The sequence below is a fragment of the Lynx rufus genome, unplaced genomic scaffold (assembly GCF_022079265.1).
Source record: "Lynx rufus isolate CCGP_SWC_20201006 ecotype Redwood Valley unplaced genomic scaffold, mLynRuf1.p SCAF_34, whole genome shotgun sequence".
Classification (NCBI taxonomy): Eukaryota; Metazoa; Chordata; class Mammalia; order Carnivora; family Felidae; genus Lynx; species Lynx rufus.
In genome coordinates, this window is record NW_025814850.1 from 3,696,990 (window position 1) to 3,724,576 (window position 27,587).

The 27,587-nt window shown below is 37.5% G+C and overlaps 1 protein-coding gene, 1 long non-coding RNA gene and 1 pseudogene across 2 annotated transcripts in view; all 3 read right to left on the reverse strand.

The window, feature by feature from the left end:
* The window catches only part of LOC124522185 (leucine-rich repeat-containing protein 37A2-like), a 334,305-nt pseudogene that overhangs the window by 98,776 nt on the left and 207,942 nt on the right, over positions 1-27,587 (reverse strand).
* Positions 1-27,587, reverse strand: part of LOC124522177 (uncharacterized) — a 130,818-nt gene that overhangs the window by 8,736 nt on the left and 94,495 nt on the right. Inside the window, exons 26-28 of the mRNA XM_047093476.1 lie at positions 15,716-15,769; positions 14,181-14,291; positions 5,057-5,110 (exon numbers count right to left, since the gene is read on the reverse strand). Coding sequence (XP_046949432.1) covers positions 5,057-5,110; positions 14,181-14,291; positions 15,716-15,769 — 219 coding nt within the window. The remainder of the gene's footprint in view (positions 1-5,056; positions 5,111-14,180; positions 14,292-15,715; positions 15,770-27,587) is intronic.
* LOC124522189 (uncharacterized) lies at positions 16,742-22,317 on the reverse strand. The gene is made up of 3 exons (XR_006964705.1): positions 22,283-22,317; positions 17,865-17,918; positions 16,742-16,883 (listed from the first exon to the last, which is right to left on the reverse strand). It is a non-coding gene; the product is annotated as an uncharacterized LOC124522189 (long non-coding RNA).

A 27,587-nucleotide genomic window follows, 5' to 3' on the forward strand; every position in this document is an offset into this window, starting at 1 on the left:
GAAAATTGGATATTTACATGACAAAGAGTGAGATTAGACCCCTGTCTTATACTGTTCACAAAAATCAACTCAAAATGAATTAAAGAATTAAATGGGGGCGCCTGGGTGGCGCAGTCGGTTAAGCGTCCGACTTCAGCCAGGTCACGATCTCGCGGTTCGTGAGTTCGAGTCCCGCGTCAGGCTCTGGGCTGATGGCTCGGAGCCTGGAGCCTGTTTCCGATTCTGTGTCTCCCTCTGTCTCTGCCCCTCCCCCGTTCATGCTCTGTCTCTCTCTGTCCCAAAAATAAATAAAAACGTTGAAAAAAAATTAAAAAAAAAAAAAAAGAATTAAATGTAAGGCCTGAAATCGTACATAAAACTCCCAAGGGAAACGGAGAAAAAAGCTCTTTGATGTTGCTCTTGGCAATGCTTTTTTGGATGTGACTCCTATAAAGCACAAGCAACAATATAAAAAATAAATAAGTAGGGCTACATCAAACTGAAGAGCTTCTCTGCATGGCAAAATAACCATAAGAGACCCTTAAATACAGAGAACAAACTGAGGTTGATGAGGTTTGGAGGGGAGGTAAATGGGTGACAGGCACTAAGGAGGGCACTTTTCAGGATGAGCACTGGGTGTCATATGTAAGAGAGGAATCTCTGGGTTCTACTCTTGAAGCTAAGACTACACTGTATGTTCACTAACTTGAGAATAATAATAATAAAAAAAGAATCAACAAAATGAAAAGACAGCCTATGTAATGGAAGAAAATATTTACAAACCATGTATCTTATAAGAGGTTAATATCCAAACTATATGAGGAACTCATATACCTCAATAACAAAGAAACCAAATAACACAATTTAAAAATGGGTGAAATATCTGAAAAGACATTTTTCCAAAGAAGATATTCAAAGGGCCAACAGGTCCATTAAAAGGTGGCTCATCCTCACGTATCATCAGGGAAATGTAAATCAAAACCACAATGAGGTAGCACCTCACACCTGTTAGAATGGCTATCATCAAAAAGACAAGAAATAGAAAGTACTGGTAAGGATGTGGGGGAAAGGGAAGCCTCGTGCACTGCTGGTGAAAGTGTAAATTGGTGCAGCCAACGTGAAGAGTATGAAGGTTCCTCAAAAAATTAAAAATGGAACTACATATGATCCAGAAATTATGACTTGGGTATATATCCAAAGTAAACAAAATCACTGTCTTGAAGAGATAACTGCATCTTCACATCCATTATAGCATAATTTATAATAGCAAAGAAATGGAAAAAACCTAAGCATCCATTGATGGAGGGATACATAACGAAAATGTGGGGTATATATACAATGGGATATGAGGGTATATATGGGGTATATATACAATCGGAATGAGTTTTGGAAGCGTGTGGGTGTTTAGGAATTTGTCCATTTCTTCTAGGTTGTCCAGTTTGTTGGCATATAATTTTTCATAGTATTCCCTGATAATTGCTTGTATCTCTGAGGGATTGGTTGTAATAATTCCATTTTCATTCATGATTTTATCTATTTGGGTCATCTCCCTTTTCTTTTTGAGAAGCCTGGCTAGAGGTTTATCGATTTTGTTTATTTTTTCAAAAAACCAACTCTTGGTTTCGTTGACCTGCTCTACAGTTTTTTAGATTCTATACTGTTTATTTCTGCTCTGATCTTTATTATTTCTCTTCTTCTGCTGGGTTTAGACTGTCTTTGCTGTTCTGCTTCTATTTCCTTTAGGTGTGCTGTTAGATTTTGTATTTGGGATTTTTCTTGTTTCTTGAGATAGGCCTGGATTGCAATGTATTTTCCTCTCAGGACTGCCTTCGCTGCGTCCCAAAGCGTTTGGATTGTTGTATTTTCATTTTCATTTGTTTCCATATATTTTTTAATTTCTTCTCTAATTGCCTGGTTGACCCATTCATTCTTTAGTAGGGTGTTCTTTAACCTCCATACTTTTGGAGGTTTTCCAGACTTTTTCCTGTGGTTGATTTCAAGCTTCATAGCATTGTGGTCTGAAAGTATGCATGGTATGATCTCAATTCTTGTATACTTATGAAGGGCTGTTTTGTGACCCAGTATGTGATCTATCTTGGAGAATGTTCCATGTGCACTCGAGAAGAAAGTATATTCTGTTGCTTTGGGATGCAGAGTTCTAAATATATCTGTCAGGTCCATCTGATCCAATGTATCATTCAGGACCCTTGTTTCTTTATTGACCGTGTGTCTAGATGATCTATCCATTTCTGTAAGTGGAGTGTTAAAGTCCCCTGCAATTACCACATTCTTATCAATAAGGTTGCTTATGTTTGTGAGTAATTGTTTTATATATTTGGGGGCTCCTGTATTCGGTGCATAGACATTTATAATTGTTAGCTCTTCCTGATGGATAGACCCTGTAATTATTATAGCATGCCCTTCTTCATCTCTTGTTACAGCCTTTAATTTAAAGTCTAGTTTGTCTGATATAAGTATGGCTACTCCAGCTTTCTTTTGACTTCCAGTGGCATGATAAATAGTTCTCCATCCCCTCACTCTCAATCTGAAGGTGTCCTCAGGTCTAAAATGAGTCTCTTGTAGACAGCAAATAGATGGGTCTTGTTTTTTTTTTTTTTTTTTATCCATTCTGATACCCTATGTCTTTTGGTTGGTGCATTTAGTCCATTTACATTCAGTGTTATTATAGAAAGATACAGGTTTAGAGTCATTGTGATGTCTGTAGGTTTCATGCTTGTAGCGATGTCTCTGGTACTTTGTCTCACAGGATCCCCCTTAGGATCTCTTGTAGGGCTGGTTTAGTGGTGACGAATTCCTTCAGGTTTTGTTTGTTTGGGAAGACCTTTATCTCTCCTTCTATTCTAAATGACAGACCTGCCGGATAAAGGATTCTCAGCTGCATATTTTTCCTGTTCATCACATTGAAGATCTCCTGCCATTCCTTTCTGGCCTGCCAAGTTTCAGAAGAGAGATCGGTCATGAGTCTTACAGGTCTCCCTCTGTATGTTAGAGCACGTTTATCCCTCGCTGCTTTCAGAATTTTCTCTTTATCCTTGTATTTTGCCAGTTTCACTATGATATGTCATGCAGAAGATCGATTCAAGTTACGTCTGAAGGGAGTTCTCTGTGCCTCTTGGATTTCTATGCCTTTTTCCTTCCCCAGATCAGGGAAGTTCTCAGCTATGATTTCTTCAAGTACACCTTCAGCACCTTTCCCTCTCTCTTCCTCCTCTGGAATACCAATTATGCGTAGATTATTTCTTTTTAGTGCATCACTTAGTTCTCTAATTTTCCCCTCATACTCCTGGATTTTTTTATCTCTCTTTTTCTCAGCTTCTTCTTTTTCCATAATTTTATCTTCTAGTTCACCTATTCTCCCCTCTGCCTCTTCAATCTGAAGCGTGGTCATTTCCATTTTATTTTGCAGCTCGTTTATCGCATTTTTTAGCTCCTCCTGACTATTCCTTAGTCCCTTGATCTCTGAAGCAAGAGATTCTCTGCTGTCCTCTATACTGTTTTCAAGCCCAGTGATTAATTTTATGACTATTACTGTAAATTCACTTTCTGTTACGTTGTTTAAATCCTTTTTGATCAGTTCGTTAGCTGTCGTTATTTCCTGGAGATTCTTTTGAGGGGAATTCTTCCGTTTGGTCATTTTGGATAGTTTCTGGAGGGGTGTGGAACTGCAGGGCACTTCCCCTGTGCTGTCTTGAATAACTTGCGTTGGTGGGCGGGGCCGCAGTCAGACCTGATGTCTGCCCCCAGCCCACCGCTGGGGCCACAGTCAGACTGGTGTGTGCCTTCTCTTCCCCTCTCCTAGGGGCGGGATTCACTGTGGGGTGGTGTGGCCTCTCTGGGCTACTTGCACACTGCCTGGCTTGTGGTGCTGGGGATCTGGCGTATTAGCTGGGGTAGATAGGCAAGGTGCATGGGGGGCGGGAGGGGCAGGCTCAGCTCACTTCTCCTTCTGTGGTCCGCTTTGGGAGGGGCCCTGCAGCAGCTGGAGGGAGTCAGGCGCGCCGCCGGAGGTGTGGGTCCGCAGAAGCACAGCGTTGGGTGTTTGCGTGGTGCAAGCAAGTTCCCTGGCAGGAACTGGTTCCCTTTAGGATTTTGGCTGGGGGGTGGGTGAGGGAGATGGCGCTGGTGAGCGCCTTTCTTCCCTGCCAAACTGAGCTCTGTCCTCGCGGGGCTCAGCAACTCTCCCTCCCATTGTCCTCCAGACCTCCTCTTCTCCGAGCAGAGCTGTTAGCTTATAACCTTCCAGATGTGAAGTCCCGCTTGCTGTCGGAACACACTCCGTCCGGTCCCTCCGCTTCTGCAAGCCAGACTCGGGGGCTCTGCTTGGCCGGCGGGCTGCCCCTCCACCCCAACTCCCTCCCGCCAGTCCGTAGCACGCACCGCCTCTCCGCCCTTCCTACCCTCTTCCGTGGGCCTCTCGTCTGTGCTTGGCTGCTAGTCTTCTGGCAGTTTTCTGGGTTATTTAGGCAGGTGTAGGTGGAATCTAAGTGATCAGCAGGACTTGCGGTGAGCCCAGTGTCCTCCTACGCCGCCATCTTCCTCTCCGTCCTAACTCTACCATTCACTGATTTAATACAGAATATTTTTCCCCAACATAGAAGAGGTGTCATATATTAATGTCAAATTAAAAAAAAAAAGAATTTGCTACCAAGACACAGAATTGAAACTATTTATTTTTATTTATTATTTTGAAAGAGAAAGAGAGACAGAGAGAGAGAGAGAATGAGTGAGGGGCAGAGATAAAGAGAGGGACAGAAATCCCAAGCAGGCTCCATGTTTTCAGGGCAGAGCCCCATGTGGCGCTTGATATCATGAACCTCAGACCATGACCGGAGGCAAAATCAAAAGTCAGCTGCTTAACCAACTGAGCCACCCAGGCACCCCAGAATTTAAATTTTATTACTAACATGCAGAGATTTAAAAGTCTAACTCTAAGAAATTAGATAAAAAACGATCTATCAAATGAAGGATAAAATGGTAGAATAAGCAAAGAAATAAAAGTCTTTGAAATATAATTTTGACTAAAACTTATATTCTTAGATTTATATTAACTTCTCACCTGTAAGAGTTTTCACTCCATCCATCAATTTATCAAGATCAACCTTCCCATTATCTATAAAAAAAAGGTAAAGATAAAAATAATAAAATGATGCAGACTCAGAAAAACAGAGTATGAAAACCTTATATTGTGAAAGTCCACTTCTTTTCATTGTGCTCTATGTCAATCCTCAACTTATAAATCCAGTTCTTCAGAAATTCTATGATAGAAGACGTGCCCTATTCCCTATCAGAGGTGAGCCAACTATCGTCCATTGGCCAAATCCAGCCCACTGCCACGTATCTTTTTATTTTTTCACCGCCTATTTTTATATGGCCCATGAGCTAAGAATCATTTTTACATTTTCAAATGATTGTAAAACCCAAAAGGATATTATTTGTGACACATACAACTTACACAAATTTAAAATTTTAGTGTCCGTAAATAAAATTTTATTGGAACGCAGCCTCACTAATTTGTTTACACATTGTTTACAGCTGCTTTTGTACTACAACAACATTATTGAGAAGTAGGACAGAGATCACATCATCCACAAAGCCTGAAGTATTTATTATTTGCCCTTTATAGAAACATTGCTGACCCTGCCCTAGAAGATAGAGTCCACTCAGAGGCAATTTATACTCCTGAATTGTTTAGATTCACCCTACTTTATAAACCTGGAAGAAACTATTATTGATGTTGGCCATGTTCTATGACCCTGCTCAATTATGGTATATCCATAAAGCCTACCTATCATTGTATAATAAAAGGAAAAATGAAGTAATCTTTCATATATTCCCAATATAATTTTTTTAAAAAGTCTTTTCAATTACTATGATAATCATGGAATGGCTAGTGACATATGACTGGTGTATTTTTGAAGCAATTGTTAAAAAACTTCATTCATCTCATCATAGGCAAATTTCCCTTTTTTTTCTTATTTTCCACTATTTACTTAGTCATCACACATTAGTTACTGACAAGTGGTCAAGAAGTTCCTAAGAAGAGTTCCTAAGAAGAGGTATGGTATTTAACAGGATCACAAAAGATTGCCACTGAAACTGCTAGGTTGGCTCGTCACATTTCCACAGATTTTGATGGTAATGAGACAATGAGCCCAAATGGATTAAGATAGTTTATTACTTATACCCAAGAAGTAAGATCCGCATGGTGTTGGATCTCTGCCACTTTAGTCCCAGAATACAACACGGAACCAGCTGGACAGTGGACTGGTGGGACATGCGATGAGTTGCTCTGCTGCTGGGAAGCTCACTCAAATGGTACCCAACAAGTTTTATAGACTTATACAGAAATCTGCAGTTGTATCCTAAGGGAGAGAGGCGGAAAGTTGTGTTCAACCGAAACTAAGGAGATGAATGAGAAATGACCTTGTGACCGTCTCCTGTAGATAGGGAAACAGATGGAGACACTGCTTGGTGGCAGCTCTTCACAAGGCTGTCTACTTCCCCTTGTTCCAGGAGGAATTGTGATGCTTTCAAGAAAGACTATGGTAAGATTGTGGTCAAGATATATTCATGTGGCCTAGGTGGAGATGTGCAAAGTTGTTAGAGAAGAACCATTTCCCTCAAATTACATATCTAATATTTGAAATATGCTAGGTCTTAAGGGCACAAAGATAATTAAAGTACACTTTCTACTTTCAAGGACTTCAGAGTTTGGAAAAACTGGTTATGCTGAGTAAACAAAATTCAGAGATAGTGTACTTTTATGGAAGACTCTGATCAAATTGCGTGAAATTTTCCCATATACACCACATAGGAATTTTCCTTTTCCATAAATAACAAGTTAAATTAGGAGATTATTATCTATTATTGTCGAGCCAAGTATTTTATCTATTTATATATATATTTTTAATATAATTTACTGTCAAATTGGCTTACATACAACACTCAATACTCATCCCAACAAGTGCCCTCCTCAATGCCCACCACCCTCTTTCCCCTCTCCCCCACCCTCCATCAACCCTCAGTTTGTTCTCTGTATTTAAGTATCTCTTGTGGTTTGCCTCCCTCCCTCTCTGTAACTATTTCTTTTTTTTCCCCTTCTCATCTCCCATGGTCTTCTGTTAAGTTTCTCAAGATCCACATGAGTAAAAACATGATATCTGTCTTTCTCTGACTTACTTATTTCACTTAGCATAATACCTTCCGGTTCCATCCACGTTGCCGCAAATGGCATGATTTTATTCTTTCTCATTGCCAAGTAGTATTCCATTGTATATATAAACCATATTTGCTCTATCCATTCATCAGTTGATGGACATTTTGGCTCTTTCCATAATTTGGCTATTGTTGAAAGTGCTGCTATCAACATTGGGGTACATGAGCCCCTATGCATCAGCACTCCTGTATCCCTTGGGTAAATTCCTAGCAGTGGGTCATAGGATAGTTCTATTTTGAGTTTTCTGAGGAACCTCCACACTGTTTTCCAGAGCAGCTCTACCAGTTTGCATTCCCACCAACAGTGCAAGAGGGTTCCCATTTCTTCACATCCTGGCCAGCATCTATAATCACCTGATTTGTTCATTTTAGCCACTCTGACCCCTCTGATCACTTGGTGTGACGTGGTATCTCAGCGTGAGTGTGGCCTTGATTTGTATTTCCCTGATGATGAGTGATATCGAGCATCGTTTCATGTGTCCATTGGCCATCTGGATGTCTTCTTTGGAAAAGTGTCTATTCATGTCTTCTGCCCATTTCTTCACTGGATTATTTGTTTTTCAGGTGTGGAGTTTGCGAGTTCTTTATAGATTTTGGATACTAGCCCTTTATCCGATATGTCATTTGCAAATATCTTCTCCCATTCCGTTCCATCGGTTGCCTTTTAGTTTTGTTGATTGTTTCCTTTGTAGTGCAGAAGCCTTTTATCTTGATGAGGTCCCAATAGTTCATTTTTGCTTTTAATTTCCTTGCCTTTGGAGAGGTGTCGAGCAAAAATTGCTGTGGCTGAGGTCAAAGAGGTTGTTGCCTTTAAGCAAAGTATTTTAAATATACATATGTCCTATCGTAAAAGATAGATTACAAACTGTAAGAAGAATATGAAAATCATCTAGGCCTGGAAATCGGCTAACTTCCTTTTTTTTCCTTATCATTTAGAATATTTATTTTATATCATTGAACGATGTTTAGAGTTAAACCGATTTTTAAAATATCACTCTTATGCAGGGGCGCCTGGGTGGCTCAGTTGGTTGAGCGTCCGACTTCGGCTCAGGTCAAGATCTCGCAGTCTGTGAGGTCAAGCTCCCCACCTCGGGCTCTATGCTGACAGCTCAGAGCCTGGAGCCTGCTTCAGATTCTGTGTCTCCCTCTCTCTCTGCCCCTTCCCTGCTTGTAGTCTCTCTCTTTCTCTCAAAGATAAATAAGAAACATTAAAAAAAATTTAAAAATTAAAAAAAATTAAAATGTCATGCTTATGCAAACATAAAAATATGTGAGATAAACTTGCAATTACTATAATTTCATATTTAGAATCTAATTCTTTTAAACTGCTGTTCAGCTCTTCAACTCAGAATCACTGGTGTCTGCTTTTGTCTCCAAAATATTGTCCAGTGTGCTATCAACAGCACTGGTGACACAGCATTTCTTAGATGAGGGCTCCACTAGAGTTTTTTATTCAAAGCGAACAAGAAATTAAAAATGTTTCTTGAGAGTAGTTGACACATAAGGCTACATTGGTTTTAGGTGTACAACGCAGTCATCTGATAGGTTTTTATACGTGATGCCACAGCACCACAGGTCTAGCTACCATCTGTCGCCATACAACGCTATTACAATATCATTGATTATATTCCTTATACGGTGTCTTTTATTCCCATGATTTATTCATTCCATTACTGGAAGCCTGTATCTCCTACTCCTCTGCATCCATTTTGCTAATACTCACATCTCCACCCCTCCGGCAATCAGTTTGTTCTCTGTATTTACAGGTCTGATTAGTTTTTTTGTTCGTTTATTGACTTTTTTTTTTAGATTCTACGTGTGAGTGAATTGATATATTTGTCTTTCTCTGACTTACTTCACTTAGCATAATACCCTCTAGGTCCATCTGTGTTGTCCCAAATGGCAAGATTTCATCTTTCTTGACGAATATGGCTGAGTAATATTCCAGTGTGTGTGTCTTCTTTGTCCATTCATCTATTGATAGGCACTTAGGACGCTTCCATATTGTGGCTATTATAAATAATGCTGCAATAAACATAGAGTGCATCTATCTTTTTGAATTAGTATTTTTGTTTTCTTTGGGTAAATACTCAGTAGTGGAATTATTGGATTGTATGGTATTTCTAGTTTTACTTTCTTGAGGAACCTCCATACTGTTTTCCATAGTGGCTATACCAATTTACATTCCCATCAGTAGTGCACAAGAGTTCTTTTCCCCTACATCCTCACCAACAATTGTTATCCTCACCAACACTTACTATTCTCAATGTTTTGATTTTAGCCAGTCTGACAGGTCTGAGTTGATATCTCATTGTGGTTTTTATTTGCACTTCTCTGATAATGAGTGATACTGAGCATCTTTTCATGTGTCTTTTGGCCATCTGTATGACTTCTTTGGAAAAGTATCTATTCAGATCCTATGCTCATTTTAAAAATCAGATTTTTTTTTTTTTTGGTGTTGAGTTGTATAAGTTCTTCATATTTTTTGGATATTAACCCCTTATTGGATATATCATTTGCAAATATCTTCTCCCATTCAGTAGGTTGCTTTTTTGTTTTGTTGATAGTTTCCACCACTGTGCAAAAAAGGCTTTTATTTTGAGGTAGTCCCAATAGTTTACTTTTGCTTTTGTTTCCCTTGTGTTAGAAGACATATCTAGAAAAATGTTGCTACAGCTGGTATCAAAGAGATTACTGCTTGTGTTCTCTTCTAGGACTTTTATGGTTTCAGGTCTCACAGTTAGGTTTTTAATACATTTTGAATTTATTTTTGTGTATGGTATTAAAGAGTAGCCCAGTTTCATTATTTTATATGTAGCTGTCTAGTTTTCCGGACAAATGGTCCAACAATACCATTTGTTGAAGAAACTGTCTATTCTCTATTGTATATTCTTGCCTCTTTTGTCATAGATTAATTGACCATATCATCACGGGGTTATTTCTGGGCTCTCTATTCTGTTCCTTTGATCCCTGTGTCTATTTTTATGCCAGCACCATACTGTTTTGATTAGTATGGCTTTGAAGTAGATCTTGAAATATGGAATTGTGACATCTCCAACTTTGTTTTTCTTTCTCAAGATTACTTTGGCTATTTGGGGTCTTTTGCAGTTCCAAACAAATTTTAGGATTATTTTTTCTAGTTTTGTAGAACGCGCTTTTGGTAAATTGCACTGAATTGTAGGTTGCTTTGGATAGTATGGACATTTTAACAATATTTGTTCTTCCAATCCCTAAGCATGGAATATCTTTCTATTTGTTTGTTGTGTCATCTTCAAATTCTTTCACCAATGTGTTATAGTTTTCAGAGCACAGATTTTTTTCCCTCTTTGGTTAAATTTATTCCTATGTCATTCTTTTTGGTGCAATTAAAGTTAACAAGAAATTTTGACAAGTTGATGTCTGATGTCCATCCTCATTGCTTGGAACTTTATTTTACCTTTGTGAGGGATTTGGCAGTTTCTTTTGCCTTCACTTACACTGTATGGTGTATCATAGGCAATTCTTTTGTGTATGCATCATTAACAACAGGTAGTATAGATTTTCTACTTGTGGGTTTCTTTCTTTCTTAGGTCCAAAAAGCATTTTGTTGTAGCTTTGCAATAAAATTTTGAAAAACAGAATTGTGGTCTTTCCTCCAATGGTGAGATGTTTTCTTCACTAATCATAAATTTATACTTTGCCACTGTTTCCATGCTTTTCCTGTATACACAACTTTCCCTTCAATTCTTAATGACAGCGCAATTTTTTTGGAGAAGTTTTTAAACAGCAATTAAACTCAACACATGGGGTACCAACAATACACAACTTAAAGTGGTAATGTGCCACAGTGACAGGCTAAAACCAAATTCACAAATGCAGACTCAATGACAAGAATGTAATAACTCTACTATGTGATTGGTAACAATTATAAGATGCATCCTGATTCACATGCTAAAATGTGAAAGTATTATTTACATATATATTTTTTTAATTTTTTTAACTTTAAAGAATATATATTTTTTAAATAATGAAATATGAGGCTGATTCTGATTCTGCCACGGCCGTATCAGCTCTCTACAATCTATTTTTCCTGATGATTAGACTAAAAGTCTAAAGAAAACACAAAAAGCAACAACACTAGACTATAGAAGAGGACCAAAACTTGCAGAAGTGACTGGCAACGGGAGTGAGCCTTCTGTTTTGGTTTTCTCTTTTCCCTAATGGCTTTGTCCTGAGGGTGGGGCCCCAATCACAGAACTGCAAGGCAGAGCAGGAAGCTAAGACTGATAAAAACTCCATCTCTTTGACCAGGGAAACCTGGAAAAGAGGCCCCTTCAGGTTGGAAAATATGGGGTAATTCCAGAGAGGAGAGAACAATGGAGAAAGGGATCCCCTAATTCTGTGTATGAATCTGTAAAAGTCTTGGGCTCACTTTTGAGTTGTGCATGCATGAGACAGATACAAAGAAAGCATTCTTGCAACGGCTTTGAGAACTGAATTAAGATTTAAACCAGGGCCCAAGTCTCAGACTAACCCAAGTGGCACACGCAGACAGACCCATAGCAGTAAAACAAAGCTTTGTAGAATGAACTGAGACTGGAACCATCCAGAGAAATGGGAGATGGAATTTGTGTTCTGAATCTCAGAGTTGATTACCTGCTAAAACAAAACCCACCAGCATTGTTCAATGAATTTTAAAAGGACCCAGAGTCTACACAACAAAATAGTTGACAAAGTTGAGGATACAACTCAGAATTATTTAACATACAAAAAGTTAGGAAAATGAGATCAATTATCAAGTGGAAAGGCAATCAACACATGCCAATCCTTGGATGACTCAAGTGTTAGAATTATCAAAAAAAAAAAAAAAAAAGGCTCTAAAACAAATATTTTGGTCACAGAATCCCTTTACACTGTTAGAAGTTTTTGGAGACTCCAAAGAGCGTCTGATTATCTTGTATGCTAAATCGTAAAACAAGTGTTAATAAAATTCAAAGGACTGAAATCATGCAAAGTATGCTCGCTGACCACAACAGAGTTAAATTAGAAATGAACAACCAAAGGAAATCCGAGAAATTCAAATCTTCTGAAATCAAACAACACATTTCAAAGTAATCCATGAGTCAAAGAAGAAATTACAAGAGAAATTAGAATGTATTTTTATCTGAATAAAAATTAAATACATGAGACACAGTGAAGGTGGCGCTTAAAGTAAAATTTATAGCCTTAAATAACTATGTTAGAGAAGAAGAGAGATCTCAAATCCATAATTAAGTCTTTATCTTCATCTAGGAAAGTAAGAGCAAGCCAAACCAAAGACAAGCAGAAGGAAGAAAATAATGAAGATTAGAGAGGATATGAGAACAATGACAGAGAAACTCAATGCAACCAAACATTTAGTCTTCGAAAACATCATCAAAATTGACTAGCCAAGAAAAAAAGAGAGAGGACACAGATGACTAAAATTAGTAATGAAAGAAAGGATTAACCCATTGAACTTAACAGTAATTTAAAGGCTAAAGAGGGAATACTGTGAACAACTTTATGCCAGAAATTAAACAACTTACATGAAATAGATTCCAAAATGGACACAAGCTGCCAAAATGGAATAAAAAAGAAACAGAAAATCTGAATAGTGTTGCAACACACAAGAAAATTTAGCATTGGAAATTTTCTCAGAGAGAAGGGACTATGTCCAGATGGCTTCTTTGGTAAATTATTACAAATAATTAAAGAAATAATATCAGTCCTACATAAATTATTTCAGAAAACAGAAGTGGGAAAAAACACCAATTCATTCTATGAGGCTAGTGCTACCTTAATACGAAAGCTAGACAAAGACATCACAAGACAAACTCCAGTGGTGATGCCTTGTAATGATACCGGGAAGGGATGAGTTTTAGTAGAAAAATCAAGAGCTCGGACTAAGACAAGTTAAGTTACAAGTTATTGGAGCTATCCAAGTGGAGACTGCAAATAGGTAGTAAATAAACCAAATAGAGATCCAAGGAGTGTTTTAGGTTAGGAATATCTATCAGTGATTCATTACCATACAGATAGAATTCAGAGCTCAAAAAGTAGGTAAGATCACTTAGAGAACCCATCAGAGCCTTGAGTTATTTCAACGTTTTGAAAGAAGGTACAGAAAAGTAGAAGAGGGGAAGATAAGATGGGGAGAAAAAAACCCCAACTAGTCTTATGATCAGGTTTACATAGAAATGGATCATTCTGCCCACTGTGTGTAGAGTGGATTTAAAAGTAACAAAATTATAGGCAGAGAGAGAGTTATCTAGCAGTCTAAGAAGAGATAAAAAGAAATAGAAAGAAGGGTAGTGATACAGGGCTAAAGAGTAGGAATGGATTTTAAAAATATTTAGGAGTTTAAATAGGCAGCAGCAAGTAATTAAGTGGATAGAGATTTCTGGCAGGGTCAGTGAAGCAGAAAAAAGGATGATCAGTTTAAAAAGATATGGAATATATTAGATTACAAATTTTATCCTTGAACAGCTATTTGGGGTGGACTAAATAGAAATGTCTCAGAAGATTTAGAATAAAATAGTTTGAAGACTGGGGAGAAGACTGGAAAGAATATAACTGATGGTTCAAACAGATGGTTAAAAGTAGGGGTTCATAAAATCACTCAGGGAGAACACATAAGACAAAAAAGCAAATGGTTCAGATTGGAAGAACTAAGAAATGAAGCGTTAGCCAGCGTATGATCACTTTTAAATTTAATCCGTAGAAGTTTTATTCTACATTCTGACTATTCCTCAGATAAACATTCTGGCTTCTCTGGTTTCTGTATGAAAACATGTTGATAACTTTAAATTTTAAAAATGAGGCAGGATTTCTTTTTACTTTAGAATGGGTTCTACTCTAAGATACATTTCCTTTCAGCATCAAATAATCCTAATTTCAAAAATTCTCATATGCACATTCACAGGCAAAGCTCTGCAGAAACGCAGAGAAATAACCACAGTGCTTACCGTTAACTGGTAGGTTATCTGTTAGCAAAGTACTTTGAAGCTCCTCTCCTGTGAGCACGATTCCCATGTTTTCTAGAACAGTATTGACTTTACTTCTTTCAACCTTCCCTCCTTAGGAAAGAGACATAAAGAATGACAAAAAATGTTAAAATATGAAAGAACATTAAATACTAGAAATCTATCAGTGCTCTGTTACTATTATATTGAAAATGTTTTTACTATTAATATGAAAAAACTAGGAATAAGGAAAAATAGAATCCTTTTCAGTACTATTAATATTGCTTTGAAACATGAGTACCAAACTCTATTTTAACATCGTGTTAAAGAGCCTTAAGCTTTGCCTTGATGAAACTATGGACAAGAAATAATTTATGAAGGGATTTTGCAACTTAAGCTAAAGACAACTAATTGAATTTGCAGTAGAGAAGGATTTTGAAAAAAAACTCTCAGTTGCCAAAAAACTTGTACTGCTTTCCACTGGAACTTGACAATTACTTTACGCCTGGTTTATCCATACTGTGAAAACAGTTTATGAACACTGATTTTTTGGTGAATATTTTAAGATAGAACACTATTTGTATTAGTTAAAAAGAATAGATAATTATCTTGTAAACTACCTAGCATGGTAGTTTACAGAGGGTTTTAGTTAAAATGTTAAAAATTTAGTTAAAAATGTTCTGAAGCTGAAGCAGGAGCTGAGGCTCAGAGTGCATGGAAAGGAAAATTTATTTTTAAAATTGTAAAACAGGAGGCCTAGAGACTAGAAAAACTAGATAGATAGGGAAAGAGAACGACAGGGAGGCCGACAAGTATCTGGCTATCATTGTCTCATTTTTAAGGTGACGATTTAGTTGATAAAGACACATAGCAAGATGCTATCAAATGGGCAGCATGGTGGACAACTTCCACATTAAATTAAAAAATAATCCTGCTCCCACTCTTCTGGAGGGCCTAGGAATGCCAAGAGGCACTCTTCTTTTGACAGGTGACTCCTCTCAATAGGTACCAAGTGGCAGAGCTTTTAAGTCATTTCTTCATTCTCTTTATGTTCTTCTCTTCTTTTGGACTAAGCACTAGGAGGGAAAGCAAAACCAAAACAAATCCTAGGCACAAGTTGGTACCTTTGCCTACATTTTTTTTTTCTGTCTTAACTGAATCTCACTAAAAACACATTCTTTTTAGAGGAATTATAATGAACATTAATTTATGATTTGGATTCTATCAGGAAACAATGTCCAATATTTCTAACAATAGAAACTATTTTTATTTTCTTTGCTTAACTAATTTTCAGACTACCTATCATTCTCTTCATGTTTTGTTTTATCTACCTAGAATTCAATTTACACTTTCAAGATTAAGTTATGAAAAATACAAGAAAATGTGGGACCTACAAAGATTTAAAAAAAACTCATCACAAAATACCTCTTTTAAAATAAAGAAACTACATTTAAAAATCAGTTCATAAAAGGATGGCTTGGGTAAAGCTCTAATGATATAAATTAAAATGTTAAATCTCAAACTGCTCATTAACTCACCTTTGAAAGACTTCAGACCATCCAACAATCTATTTTGATAGATCTTCCCAGAAGCTACAATGCAAATCACACTCTATGTCAGACAAAGCATTCTATAGATGCTCAGAAACATAATACATATACTTCAGAATTTCAGGGAGAGTTTTCATTTACTGAGTAAATATGTTCTTATTCATCCTCGAATAACAACAAAAAAATGAGACGGGATACAATAGTGACAGTTATGCCATTCTAAACCCCTGACAGAACAGTTGACAGTCTCTCTATGCTGGTTTCTTTATCCTTTGATTTCTCTTGTCCAATTCTTCTAAAATTCTCTCCCCTAATCACATTCCTTCATTTTTTTTTCTAATAGTTTTGTCATTGGTTAGAGGGCATGACATGACAGCATTTATTTTGCCCCTGGTGGCCTGGGTTATATAGAGAGATAGAGATATATAGATTGATAGATATAACTTAAAATCTGCCTTTTCTAATTACTTTAACTATATATATATTTTAAATGCTAGAAGAGAAATTTAAAAAAAATTAAGTTTATATATTTAGAGAGAGAGAGAGAGTGAGTGGGAGATGGGCGGAGAGAGCTAGGGAGAAAGAGAGAAAGAATCTCAAGCAGGCTCCATGCTGCCAGCACAGAGCCTGGCACAGGGCTCAGTCTCACGAACTGTGAGATCATGACCTGAGCCAAAATCGAGAGTTGGACGTTCAACCGACTGAGCCACCCAGGCGCCCCTAAAGAGAACTTTGAAAACTTCTCCCATGGTACCATAAAGCTAAGTATTCTAGAAGGCTACTAAAGTATCTTTATGGCTCACCATCAACTGGAAGCTTCTTTTTTTTTTTTTTTTAATTTTTTTTTTTCAACTTTTTAAATTTATTTTTGGGACAGAGAGAGACAGAGCATGAACGGGGGAGGGGCAGAGAGAGAGGGAGGCACAGAATCGGAAACAGGCTCCAGGCTCTGAGCCATCAGCCCAGAGCCCGACGCGGGGCTCGAACTCACGGAGCGCGAGATCGTGACCTGGCTGAAGAGGGACGCTTAACCGACTGCGCCACCCAAGCGCCCCAACTGGAAGCTTCTTTAGCAGCCTCTTTTGTTCTTTATCTGTTAGCTCAATACCCATGTTCCTCACAAAATCTGACAGATGTTGCACATTAATATTTTTTCCTTTGAAAATATGAAACATGATCATTCAAGAATTTTATAGAATAATTATTTCAAGTAATAATTTAATAGTGTTAAGCATGTTTCTTCCTAACTTGAGGAAGTTCAAAGATATAATAAGATATATACATCCATACAGAATTGAGAAGGGTCATATATCAAATTTGCTTAAAAATACTGAAAAGTATGATTTCTTAATCTGACAAGAAGTCAAAGTAGAAGAGAATAGATTTTACCTAAATAACTGATTAATGAAATATCAACATTAATTCATTTATCCATCTTACCAGAGAATACTATATATTTTAATTTTTTTTCTGAAATATGTTATTTGCTCTTGATACTGACAATAAATAAGCTTTTTTAATGAATATAATCTATTGTCAAATTGGCTTACAGACAACACTCAGTGCTCATCCCAACAAGTGCCCTCCTCAATGCCCATCACCCATTTTCCCCTCTCCCCCACCCCCCCATCCACCCTTAGTTTGCTCTCTGTATTTAAGAGTCTCTTGTGGTTTGCCTCCCTCTCTCTCTGTTTGTAACTATTTTCTTCCCTTCCCTCCCCCCATCATCTTCTGTTCAGTTTCTCAAGATCCACATATGAGTGAAAACATATGATACCTGTCCTCCTCTGACTTATTTCACTCAGCATAATTCTTTCCAGTTCCAAGAATGGAAAAAAAAAAAAAGCGCTTTATTTTGCTGTTGCTTGATATACTCTGATTTGGGAATCTATTAATAATGTTGAAGTGAGTATTATTAGTATAAAAACTCCAGAAAGTTCAGAAATTATTAGTAAGTTATAGGCTTTTAATTACTATATATAAAGGTAAACTGTGGGACATTAGGAGCAAATGTTTCATTAGAAAAGGTTGAAAGCTACAATTTACAAATCAGCAATAGAATGGTAAAAAATATTATTTAAAACTATACTACTACATAAAGTCTGCAGATCTTGGTTTTATATAACTTCCCACTGACCTGTAAAAGCTTTTAATCCACTACACAACTTTTTCATTGTAGTTCTCCCATATACTGTAAGAAGAAATGCAAATAATAAAAAGAAACAGTGAAACACACAAATAATAGGAGAGGAAAATACTCCAGCAACACTTCCGTACTAATAATATTCTCTACTTTTACCCACTTCTTGAGAATGAGTGTAAAGAGGTTAAATATGAAAAATATAACATCAACAATACAACTATGACTTAATTCTTCTATAAAAAATCAAACCTACAATAGTCAAGGGATAAGATTCAAAAGCCACTTACTGTCCAGGGTCTACTTTTTAGCTCTAAGACTTTGAAGAACTTTCTTATTTCTATCAGGCCATAGCAATGGGTTTATGTTTGGTACATGCTATTCAAAAATGTTTAAACTTGGGTTTCAGCAGTGATTTTCTCAGGTAATGTGTTCTCATTCAATATTCCCTGATGTTTTAACAGACCCAGAAAGATTTTTTTCCTCCATTTGGATTACAAGATAAATTATTAGGCACTTTGAAGACAAATCCTTTATATTAGCAATTGGGGGGGGGGCAGTTATCACACTGATAGACTAACAGATTTTATTTCCAATTTAATATTTTTTTTTGAAAATTTTATTTGGGTAATTGTAGATGCATATGAAGTTAGTAGAAAAAAATAGAGATACCTTGTACGTTTTTGCCCAGCTTCCCTTAATGATAAGACTTACAAAGCCATAGAATAATACCAAAAACAGAATACTGGCATTGATACAATCCACCGATGTTATTTAGATTTCCTTAGTGTTACTTGTACTCATGTGTATGTCTCTGTATTATTAAATTCCAGACAATTTTACTACCTGTGTAGGTTCACGTATGCACTGCCACAGTCAAGATACTGAACAGTTCCAGTCCCACAAGGACCCTATTATAACCACATCCACCTCCTTCTGCCTCCACCAATCCCCTATCTCTAAATCCAGGCAAGCTCTAATCTGTCCTCCATTTCTAAAATTTTGTTATTTCAAAAATGATATGTAAAGATCTTACAGTATGTAAGCTCTGAGGTTGGCTTTTTTAGCTCTGGATAACTATCTGGAAATTTGTCCAAGATGTTGCATGAATCAGATAGTGTACTTTTACTGATGAATAACAGTATTCCATAATATGTATGTACCACAAGTTTGTTTAGCCATTTACCTGTTGAAGGAGACTTGGGCTGATTCCAGTTTTTGGCTCTTACGTTCATGTACAGATTTTGTGCGAACCTAAGTTTCAAAGGTGTAATTGCTACGGTAGCTCTATGCTTAGTTTTGTAAGAAACTGGTACTTTTTCTATAGTGATTGTATCACTACCTTCCCACTACCAAGTATGAGTGGTCCGGTTTCTCTAGCATCCTCATCAACATTTGGTGTTGTCATTATTTTTTATTTTAGCTATTCTGATAGGTATGCAGTGATATCTCACTGCAGTTTCAAATGGCACTTCCTTAATACCTAATGACGTCAAGCATCTCTTCATGTGTTTATCTGATACCTGTATATCCTCTTTGGTGCAATGTATTTTCATTCATATAGTTTCATGTATTTTCCCCATCTTCTTATTGGTTTGTATTTTATATTGCTGAGGTTTTCTCAAATAAAAAAAAAAAAAACCTTTTAATGTTTATTTATTTTTGAGAGAGAGAAAGAGCACGAGAGGGGGAGGGGCAGAGAGAGAGGAAGACACAGAATCTGAAGCAGGCTCCGGGCTCTGAGTGGTCAGCATAGAGCCCAAGACGAGGCTCAGCCAAAGTCAGACGCTCAACTGACTGAACCACCAGATGCCCCTATATTGCTGAGTTTTGCGTGTTCTTTAAATGCCATAGATGCTGCTGCTTTGTCAGATGTATCATTTGCAAATATTTTCTCCCAGACTGTAGGTTGTCTTCCACCATCTCCACACAGCTTTCCAGAGTGAAAGCTTTTAATTTTAATGAAGTACAATTTATCAATTTTTTCCTTTTGTGAATCATGCTTTTCGCATAATATGTTTCTAAATCAATTTATTCTTACTAGACAGCATAAGCATAAATTACATAACTCAAATGTTACCAATAAGAATCCAGTGAAAAATATATCTCCTTTATAAACATCTCCATTGTCAGAATTCTCTTCCTTCTAAGGAACAAACATTGACATTTTTTGTGTATCTTTTTTAGAGATATTCTATGCATATATTTGTATATAAGAATAGAGCTGACTGGTTCTTTTGATGACTCCATATATTAAATTGACTAGATGTTCTGTAATTATGGAATCAGTTTTAAAATGCATCAAAGTGGGTATAAATTGTTTTTCCTTGCATTTTCAGATACATTGTTTTAAGAGAATATATCTTGTTTGTCCAAATATTCTCTTCCCCTCTGTATCAAGTCTGTCTTATGGGAGGATTATACTTCTGTTCCCAATGATATCATGCAATTTGCTTTGTCAAATGAAATATTTGAGTCTCTTCTGAGTAGAAACTTTAAGAACTATCACATGGCTCCATCATCTCTCTTTTTCCTGTTACAAAAGTGACACTGTCCAGACAGGGACTGTTCTTGCATCCTATGTCCTATAGTAGAGAACAGATGGACAGCCAACCTATGGGCAGTGTCTAATATTAAGTGTCATGCAAAAAAACTCTGTTGCCACTGAGATTTGGGGGTTGTTTGTTGCTACTGCAGCATAGCTAGCTGATAATAGGAACTGGAACCACAGGGCGCCTGGGTGGCTCAGTCGGTTGAGCGTCTGACTCTTGGTTTCAGCTCAGGTCATGATCTCACAGTTCATGAGTTCGAGCACAGTGTTGGGCTCTGCACTGACACTGAGGAGCCTCCTTGGGTTTCTCTGTCTCTCTCTCTCTCCCTCTTACTCTGCCCCTCCCCTGCTTAGGCCATCTCTGTCTCTCTCAAAATAAAGAAACTTAAAAAAAAAGGAACTGGAACCACAAGTGTGTTGCTGTCTTAGCAACAACAAAAGTAGTAGCAAAAACACCAAAACTATGTGGCATTGGCTCTGGTGCTGGAAGTGTTTGGTGAAGAAATTGTTACTGGAGGCTGGAATGAACTCATGCCTTGCAATGGTGTTGGGGAGTTTATCAATTTCAACAACTTAGAAGGCAGATAATGTACTGAATATGCTTGTACTTTAAAAGAAGAAGCTGGGTGGGGCGCCTGAGTAACTCAGTCATGTAAGCCCCCAATTCTTGGTTTTGGCTCAGGTCATGATCTCACAGTTTGTGGGTTCGAGCCCCACATCGGGCTCCATGCGGAAGCCTGCTTGGGATTCTCTCTTTCTCTCCCCCTCTCTGCATCCCTCCTCCACTCCCTCTCTCTCTTTCTCTCAAAAATAAATAAATAAACTTTAAAAAAAAAGAAGAAGAAGAAGCTAGGAAATACAGTGTTACTAGAGTATCTGGTTGATATTGGCAGCAACGGACAAGTTACTACAAAAAGAAATGAACCCAGAAAACAACTGGCTGGCTAGCAAGCAAGGATAAAGGAGAACAGAGAGAATCCAGAGATTCTGGGTGCGACATGGCACAAAAAATGAACTAGTTCTCATCTTCTACAAATAGAAGATAACACCTGGAATTTCTTTTAGTGACCAAGGGCATTCAAAACTAAGGCTTCTGGCAAAGACAATATGAAGAGTGTGATCATCATTCCTTTTGTTGAAACCTCTGATTTGATTAACATGGCGCCTAGTAAATCCTCCAAATTTGAAAAAATAATTCAGGAACAAGCATCTTAGGTTGTGCTTCTCCCCAGGGAAGTCTGATAAAACTCAAGGGATCTACAATTAAATCTAATGAGAAGCACATCTCAAAAAGAATTGTAGATGTAACTATTGGCACATTAAGCAAGTCGTCATCAATCAGATAAAAAGTCAACCCTATTTTAGTATAAAACTTAAACTAAAAGGTACTCTGTTCATGACTTAAAGTGGGGTTCCTGCCCTCTACAAATAGGAAGTACACTAAGAAAGTTGCCGCAGCCCCCAAGAAGGGGTTATTCTTCAATGCCTTCTTCAGTTCATACATAAGTAAGTGACGTGGAGATTCACCAAGGCAGCAAGTCATTATTTAATGTAAGGAGGATTTGTAATTTTTTCTAGAAAATTTCCAATTTACTTTCAAATTTTTAAAAATGAAATAGCCACCAATGTATCCACTCTATTCAATTATTGACACTGAAGCATGTTACTCTTGTAATCTTAGTACTTTTTTTAAATTCCTTTTCAGCTCTCTAATGTCCTTTTCTGTTCTCTCACCTAGTTAGCATGGAAAAAGGTAGAATTTCTTCAATCCCATAACCAAGATCCATAAAGAACAATGAGCTGGGAATCTAATCATCATGGTAAGATTTTTCCCAAAGAACTTAAAAATATTTTCAATGCTCACCATCAGTGGGCAGGTTGCATTTGAGATCCTTAATTTCATCTTCTGTGAGTTTCCATCCCATGGTTTTCAAAACTGAATCAAGTTTATTGGCATTAACAATCCCTCCTTAGAAAAGCAAAATGGTCAAGAAATAGCCAAAGGAAAGAAAAATACAGTTTATATATTTAAATAACCTATGGGCCCACATGGCTGTAGTGTAGGTGGAAATATAAAGGGTGTCCCCTGTCAGAAATATTTTTCTTTTGCAAGCAAGGGATCTTTTTCTAAAATTTTTGTTTGGGGATTTTAGTTCTTAGAAATTTCCATCTGCAGAAAAAAAAAACAAAACTGAAATCTTGAGCTAATTGTCCAGAATGCATTTTATTATAGTCAATTAGCATGCTGCATAGTTTTTGGATTTAAATAACTTAAATAGGCTCATATATAGCATGACAGTTGACTTGTTTTAGCAAATACATCAAATTGTTGACATATACTAATGTTATTTTCAGCAGGAACATCAAGTGTCTATAGTACAAAGCGGGTCAATAATAGATAATAATAGATAATAGCTCTTTAAAAAGAACCTCTTTCTTTAGTGGGATCATGGGGACAGGTTTACAAAGCATAAGCTTTAAAAGGGCCTGCATTACTATTTAATAATTCATAGTAATGAAAAACATTATTTTATCTTCTCACTAATAAGTGGGCTCATTTGTGTTTATTTTATTGATTGTCTCAACGCCTAACCAAATTCCCCAAATATTTTCCCTTTAATTTTACTGTTCTGACACAGACTTTATTTTCTCTTATGTAAAATATTATTTAAATTTCTATATGGAGATAATTTGCTCACAGGTCTATATCAGAAGCTAGGAATGATATCAGTATTTAAGGAGGTTAGTGAAGTTCACAATTGGATATCTAGGAGATAGTATAATGTGTCTCTTAGAATCATCTGGCTTTGTATTATGCTGCTCACTTACCATTAAGAGACTTCAAACCATCCAGTAACCTATTCTTGTAGACTTTTCCTTTAGCTACGTGGAAACATAAATCAGGTCATACATAAGTAAGTGACGTGGAGATTCACCAAGGCAGCAAGTCATTATTTAATGTAAGGAGGATTTGTAATTTTTTCTAGAAAATTTCCAATTTACTTTCAAATTTTTAAAAATGAAATAGCCACCAATGTATCCACTCTATTCAATTATTGACACTGAAGCATGTTACTCTTGTAATCTTAGTACTTTTTTTAAATTCCTTTTCAGCTCTCTAATGTCCTTTTCTGTTCTCTCACCTAGTTAGCACCCAGTATAACTTTTACAATTCTCCATCTATAGAACCACAACTACAAAAGGTACTTCTTAGCCCTGATGGCAGGTTGTGAATAAAGCAGCAACTGATTTCCAACTAAAAATGAATGGAATTCCTTCTTAAAAATCTTCTCTTGAAATGTTTTTATTGTAAAGAATTTTAAATATATACAAAAGTAGAATGGAAACAATGAATCCCCATATACACTCAGCTTACAGTTACTGATGTTCTACCATTAGATAGCATCCTCTTAAGGTGAAAACGTACCATTCATTTTTTAAAAAAATTATTTGCATACGTAAGTGTATAAATTGAACCATATCACAATGGCTGTACTTTTTCGGTCTTTGTTTTGTTTAAGTGCCTTTTTCTACTTCTTCCTTCTCAGTCTATGGTGCAGCCACAAGTCCCTAGATGATTCATGTTAACAACCTAGAATATACCTACATATTATCTATCAGTATGTGAAGATACATAATTACATGAGTGAAATCATTCATACTAAGTAGTTTTTGAAAGCATTTTTTCTATGCTATCAGAAAGTATACAGAAGTTCTCATAAACAAAATAAGAAATGTGTGCTTCCTTCAAGACCATATTAATATTTTAAATGCTTACCATTAACTGGCAGGTTTTTTACGAGCTCTACACATTCCTTATCTGTGACAGTTACTCCCATGTTTTCCAGAACACCTCCTACATCACTGACATCAACCTATCCCCCTTCAACATAACAAAATGGTCACAGATTAGTAGAGAGAAGGGCCTAACCACAGCCCCCCCCAAACCTGTTGACCCTTTACAGCTTCAGCTACAATAGCTGAATGAGCAAACACACACAATATGTTAACTGTTCGCCACTGTCATTAATTGGGGGTAGAAATAGAATTTCTCTCTTACGCTTAGTAAAGTAATAGACATACTGATGCAGTTTATATAATACAAATTAGGACACTGTAGGCATAAGATCCATTTATTTTGTAAGGATATTATCTCTCCCCTAATCTCTTAATGATAACAGAATTTTATCTCTGTGAAAGTTTGCTGTATCATTAGCTATGCTAATTCAAATTTAGGCTTTCAAAATCAAGAATAGTGACTATTCTTGGCAAATATTCCAGAAACTAAGAAATTTGCTACTATAAATTCACACAGAAAAATTAGTGCTAAAATGCAAATGTTCTAATGTGTAATTCTGGGCAACTGTATGCAGATATTCATCAATATAGAAGAAAAATGGGTAGAATAGAATACAAAAGGGAATGTAAAAATGATGGTTCTACATAAAAATATAAATTAGCTAAAGAATAAAGACATTAGATTTGTAGAAACTTCTAATTAACCTGTAATAGTTTCCACTGCTTCCATCAATTTTTTGAGCTCAGTCTTCCCATTAGCTGTAAGAAATACCATAATTTGGCAATATTATAAAAAGATAAAGGAGCTAAATTAAGAAATAGAGATTCTCCCCACAATTTAATCTCACCAGCCAAAAACTTCTATGCAATGGATTGCAAAGAATTCATTCTATGGTAGATAGAGGGTTAACCCAAGAAAGCTTTCTCTGTCTTATGCTTGCAGGAATGTTACAGTAGGCTAAGTATGTTGTTGTTTGGTCTCTGATAGCCCTTCTGATGCAAACGCAAGGTTCTTCCCATGATTGATGTTGAAAACATTTTTCATGTTCTATCTTTTACTAATACTTTTCTTTAGTTATTTCAACTATTAACTTGGAATGGCTGGTTATGTGTTCTCAATCTTTTGTTACCAGCACATGCATAAAGTTTGGGTAAACGTTTCTACCTTTCTATGTTTGGGAAAAAAGAAATCATTAGCTAAAGCTAGAGAGTTATAGCAATATGGCATTGTTCCAATATCAGGAAGGATTGATCAACCCCCTAAGACCAGCTACTTTATTTACTGGGCCAAGTACAAAATGAAAACGTGGGACCCCTTGTTCAAAAATCAGGAAAAAAAACTTTGCTTTTTTTTTCTTCCACAGTCTTGTTCCCAAACTGTCATCGTGGTGTTTTTGTTTTAGTTTTTGTTTATAAGTCAGCTGGTAAATGTTGCACTGTCACAGGCATGGCATCTTCTAGGGTTGAGTGCAGAACCTCACAGGCACCCTGGGTGGTCCCATTACTCAGCATGCACGAGGCTCACTAGCAGCAGACTTCCTTCCTTCCTCCTGCCGCCAGAACCACACATCTGAAAATTGAGTCACGTGTCTCACTTTCCTATGCACTGGTTGCCTCAACTCACTATGGACAGGCGACTCCCAAGAGTAATGCAGCCTTGACGTGGGGACACACTAGATACCTGGAAGGGGATGAGGAACAGGCTTGACCCTGCCAGCCCAGAGTGGGGACTGCTGCTGCCATGCTTCAGGTACAGGTTGCCAATGCCAGCCCTCCCTGCAACCATGCCCAGGTCCCTGCTGGGGTCAGGGGATGCAGATGTTGCCAGGCATGGTGGTGAAGGGGAGGTTGGCCATACCAGAGGCTGTGGAGTGGTTGATCCAGAATACATCCTGGGGACTAAATGGCAGGGGCAGTCACATGCCTGAGCCAGGGTGCCAAGCCCTAGCCATGCTCTAGTTTCCCATCAGACTTCAATTAGGAAACACAAATTCAAAGATAAAATTGTGAAGACTCTCTTGTGGCACTTGGGCAGCTCAGTCGGTTAAGCGTCCAACTTCAGCTCAGGTCACGATCTCACGATCCGTGGGTTCGAGCCCCGCATCGGGCTCTGTGCTGACAGCTCGGAGCCTGGAGCCTACTTCAGATTCTGGGTCTCCCTCTCTCTCTGCCCCTCCCCTGCTCACGCTCTGTCTCTCTCAGTCTCCAAAATAAATAAACATCAAAAAATTTAAAAGCAAATTATGAAGACCCTCTTGATGGCCAAATCAGAGCACTAAACCCCAAGCATGGCTCTCTTGAGATCACGGCTCTGTCCAACTAACCTCACTGGTTGCACACCACCATTCCCCAAAGCAAAATAAAGGAAGGCCTACAATTCCACAAATCTATAAACCAAAAGCCTCAAGAGGATAGCTGACTGCATAAACCATAACCCCTGTTCCTTAGGTCTTTCTAACATTTCTGAGTGATGTTTTAAAACATAACGAGAAGGTAAGTGATTCGACTTGAAGAACGTGAAGCTGGAATGGGCAGGTGACAGAGAAGCCAAGCATGTGCAAGAGAAGCAAAGAAGCCTAAGACTACACCTTTTTTCTGTTAATGAGCCAGTTTCCCCATTGCGGAACTTAAGGCTTGTCTAAGTTGTGGTTGGTTACAGGCTCCTTTAGGCATTAACAGTCCTCAGCTGGGGACAAAACAAAACTATCTGCTGCAATCTGGTGTTGGGCTTGTTACCTGGAAATATATACTGTTAACCTCAATGAAGATGACTAGGAAACAGTTTTCCTTTATGGATTTATTTTGATTTGATTTCGTTTTATCTTCTTCAGTTCTAGTCTCACGGAGCCTTTTTAGGGAAGGCCTCCTGGGCTTCAAATCACATGGTGCATGTATATTTGAGGCAACTGTCAATGAATACAAAACAAAACACAAAAAGCAGCTAACTACCTACCAATACTCTGATTTCCTCTCAGAGCATAGAATCATAAATGGAAGTGGATGCCCAGACAGATACTACATCTCTACCGCCCCACCTCCGCCTCACATTTATTTAGGCGCAGCCACGTGACCAGTTCTCCACAAAGGAATGGCTGCGGAAATAACGCGTGCACTCTCTCTCCTTCATGCTCTCCTTTCCATTCCATCATTAGATAGAAACGATGACAAGGCCTTAAAAAGGAATCCAAGAGGCAAGGAACCCGGATCCCTGTATCGCTGAATGGAGAAGAGCCACTGTCCATTACCCAAAGACACTCTCGCCTTGGACTTTCACGGGGGAAAGAATTTAACTGCTGCTGCATTTACCCGGGACATAATTTTAGGTTTGTTTTTAAATAAAAATGTAGTTTCCCCTAAATAATACATGATCT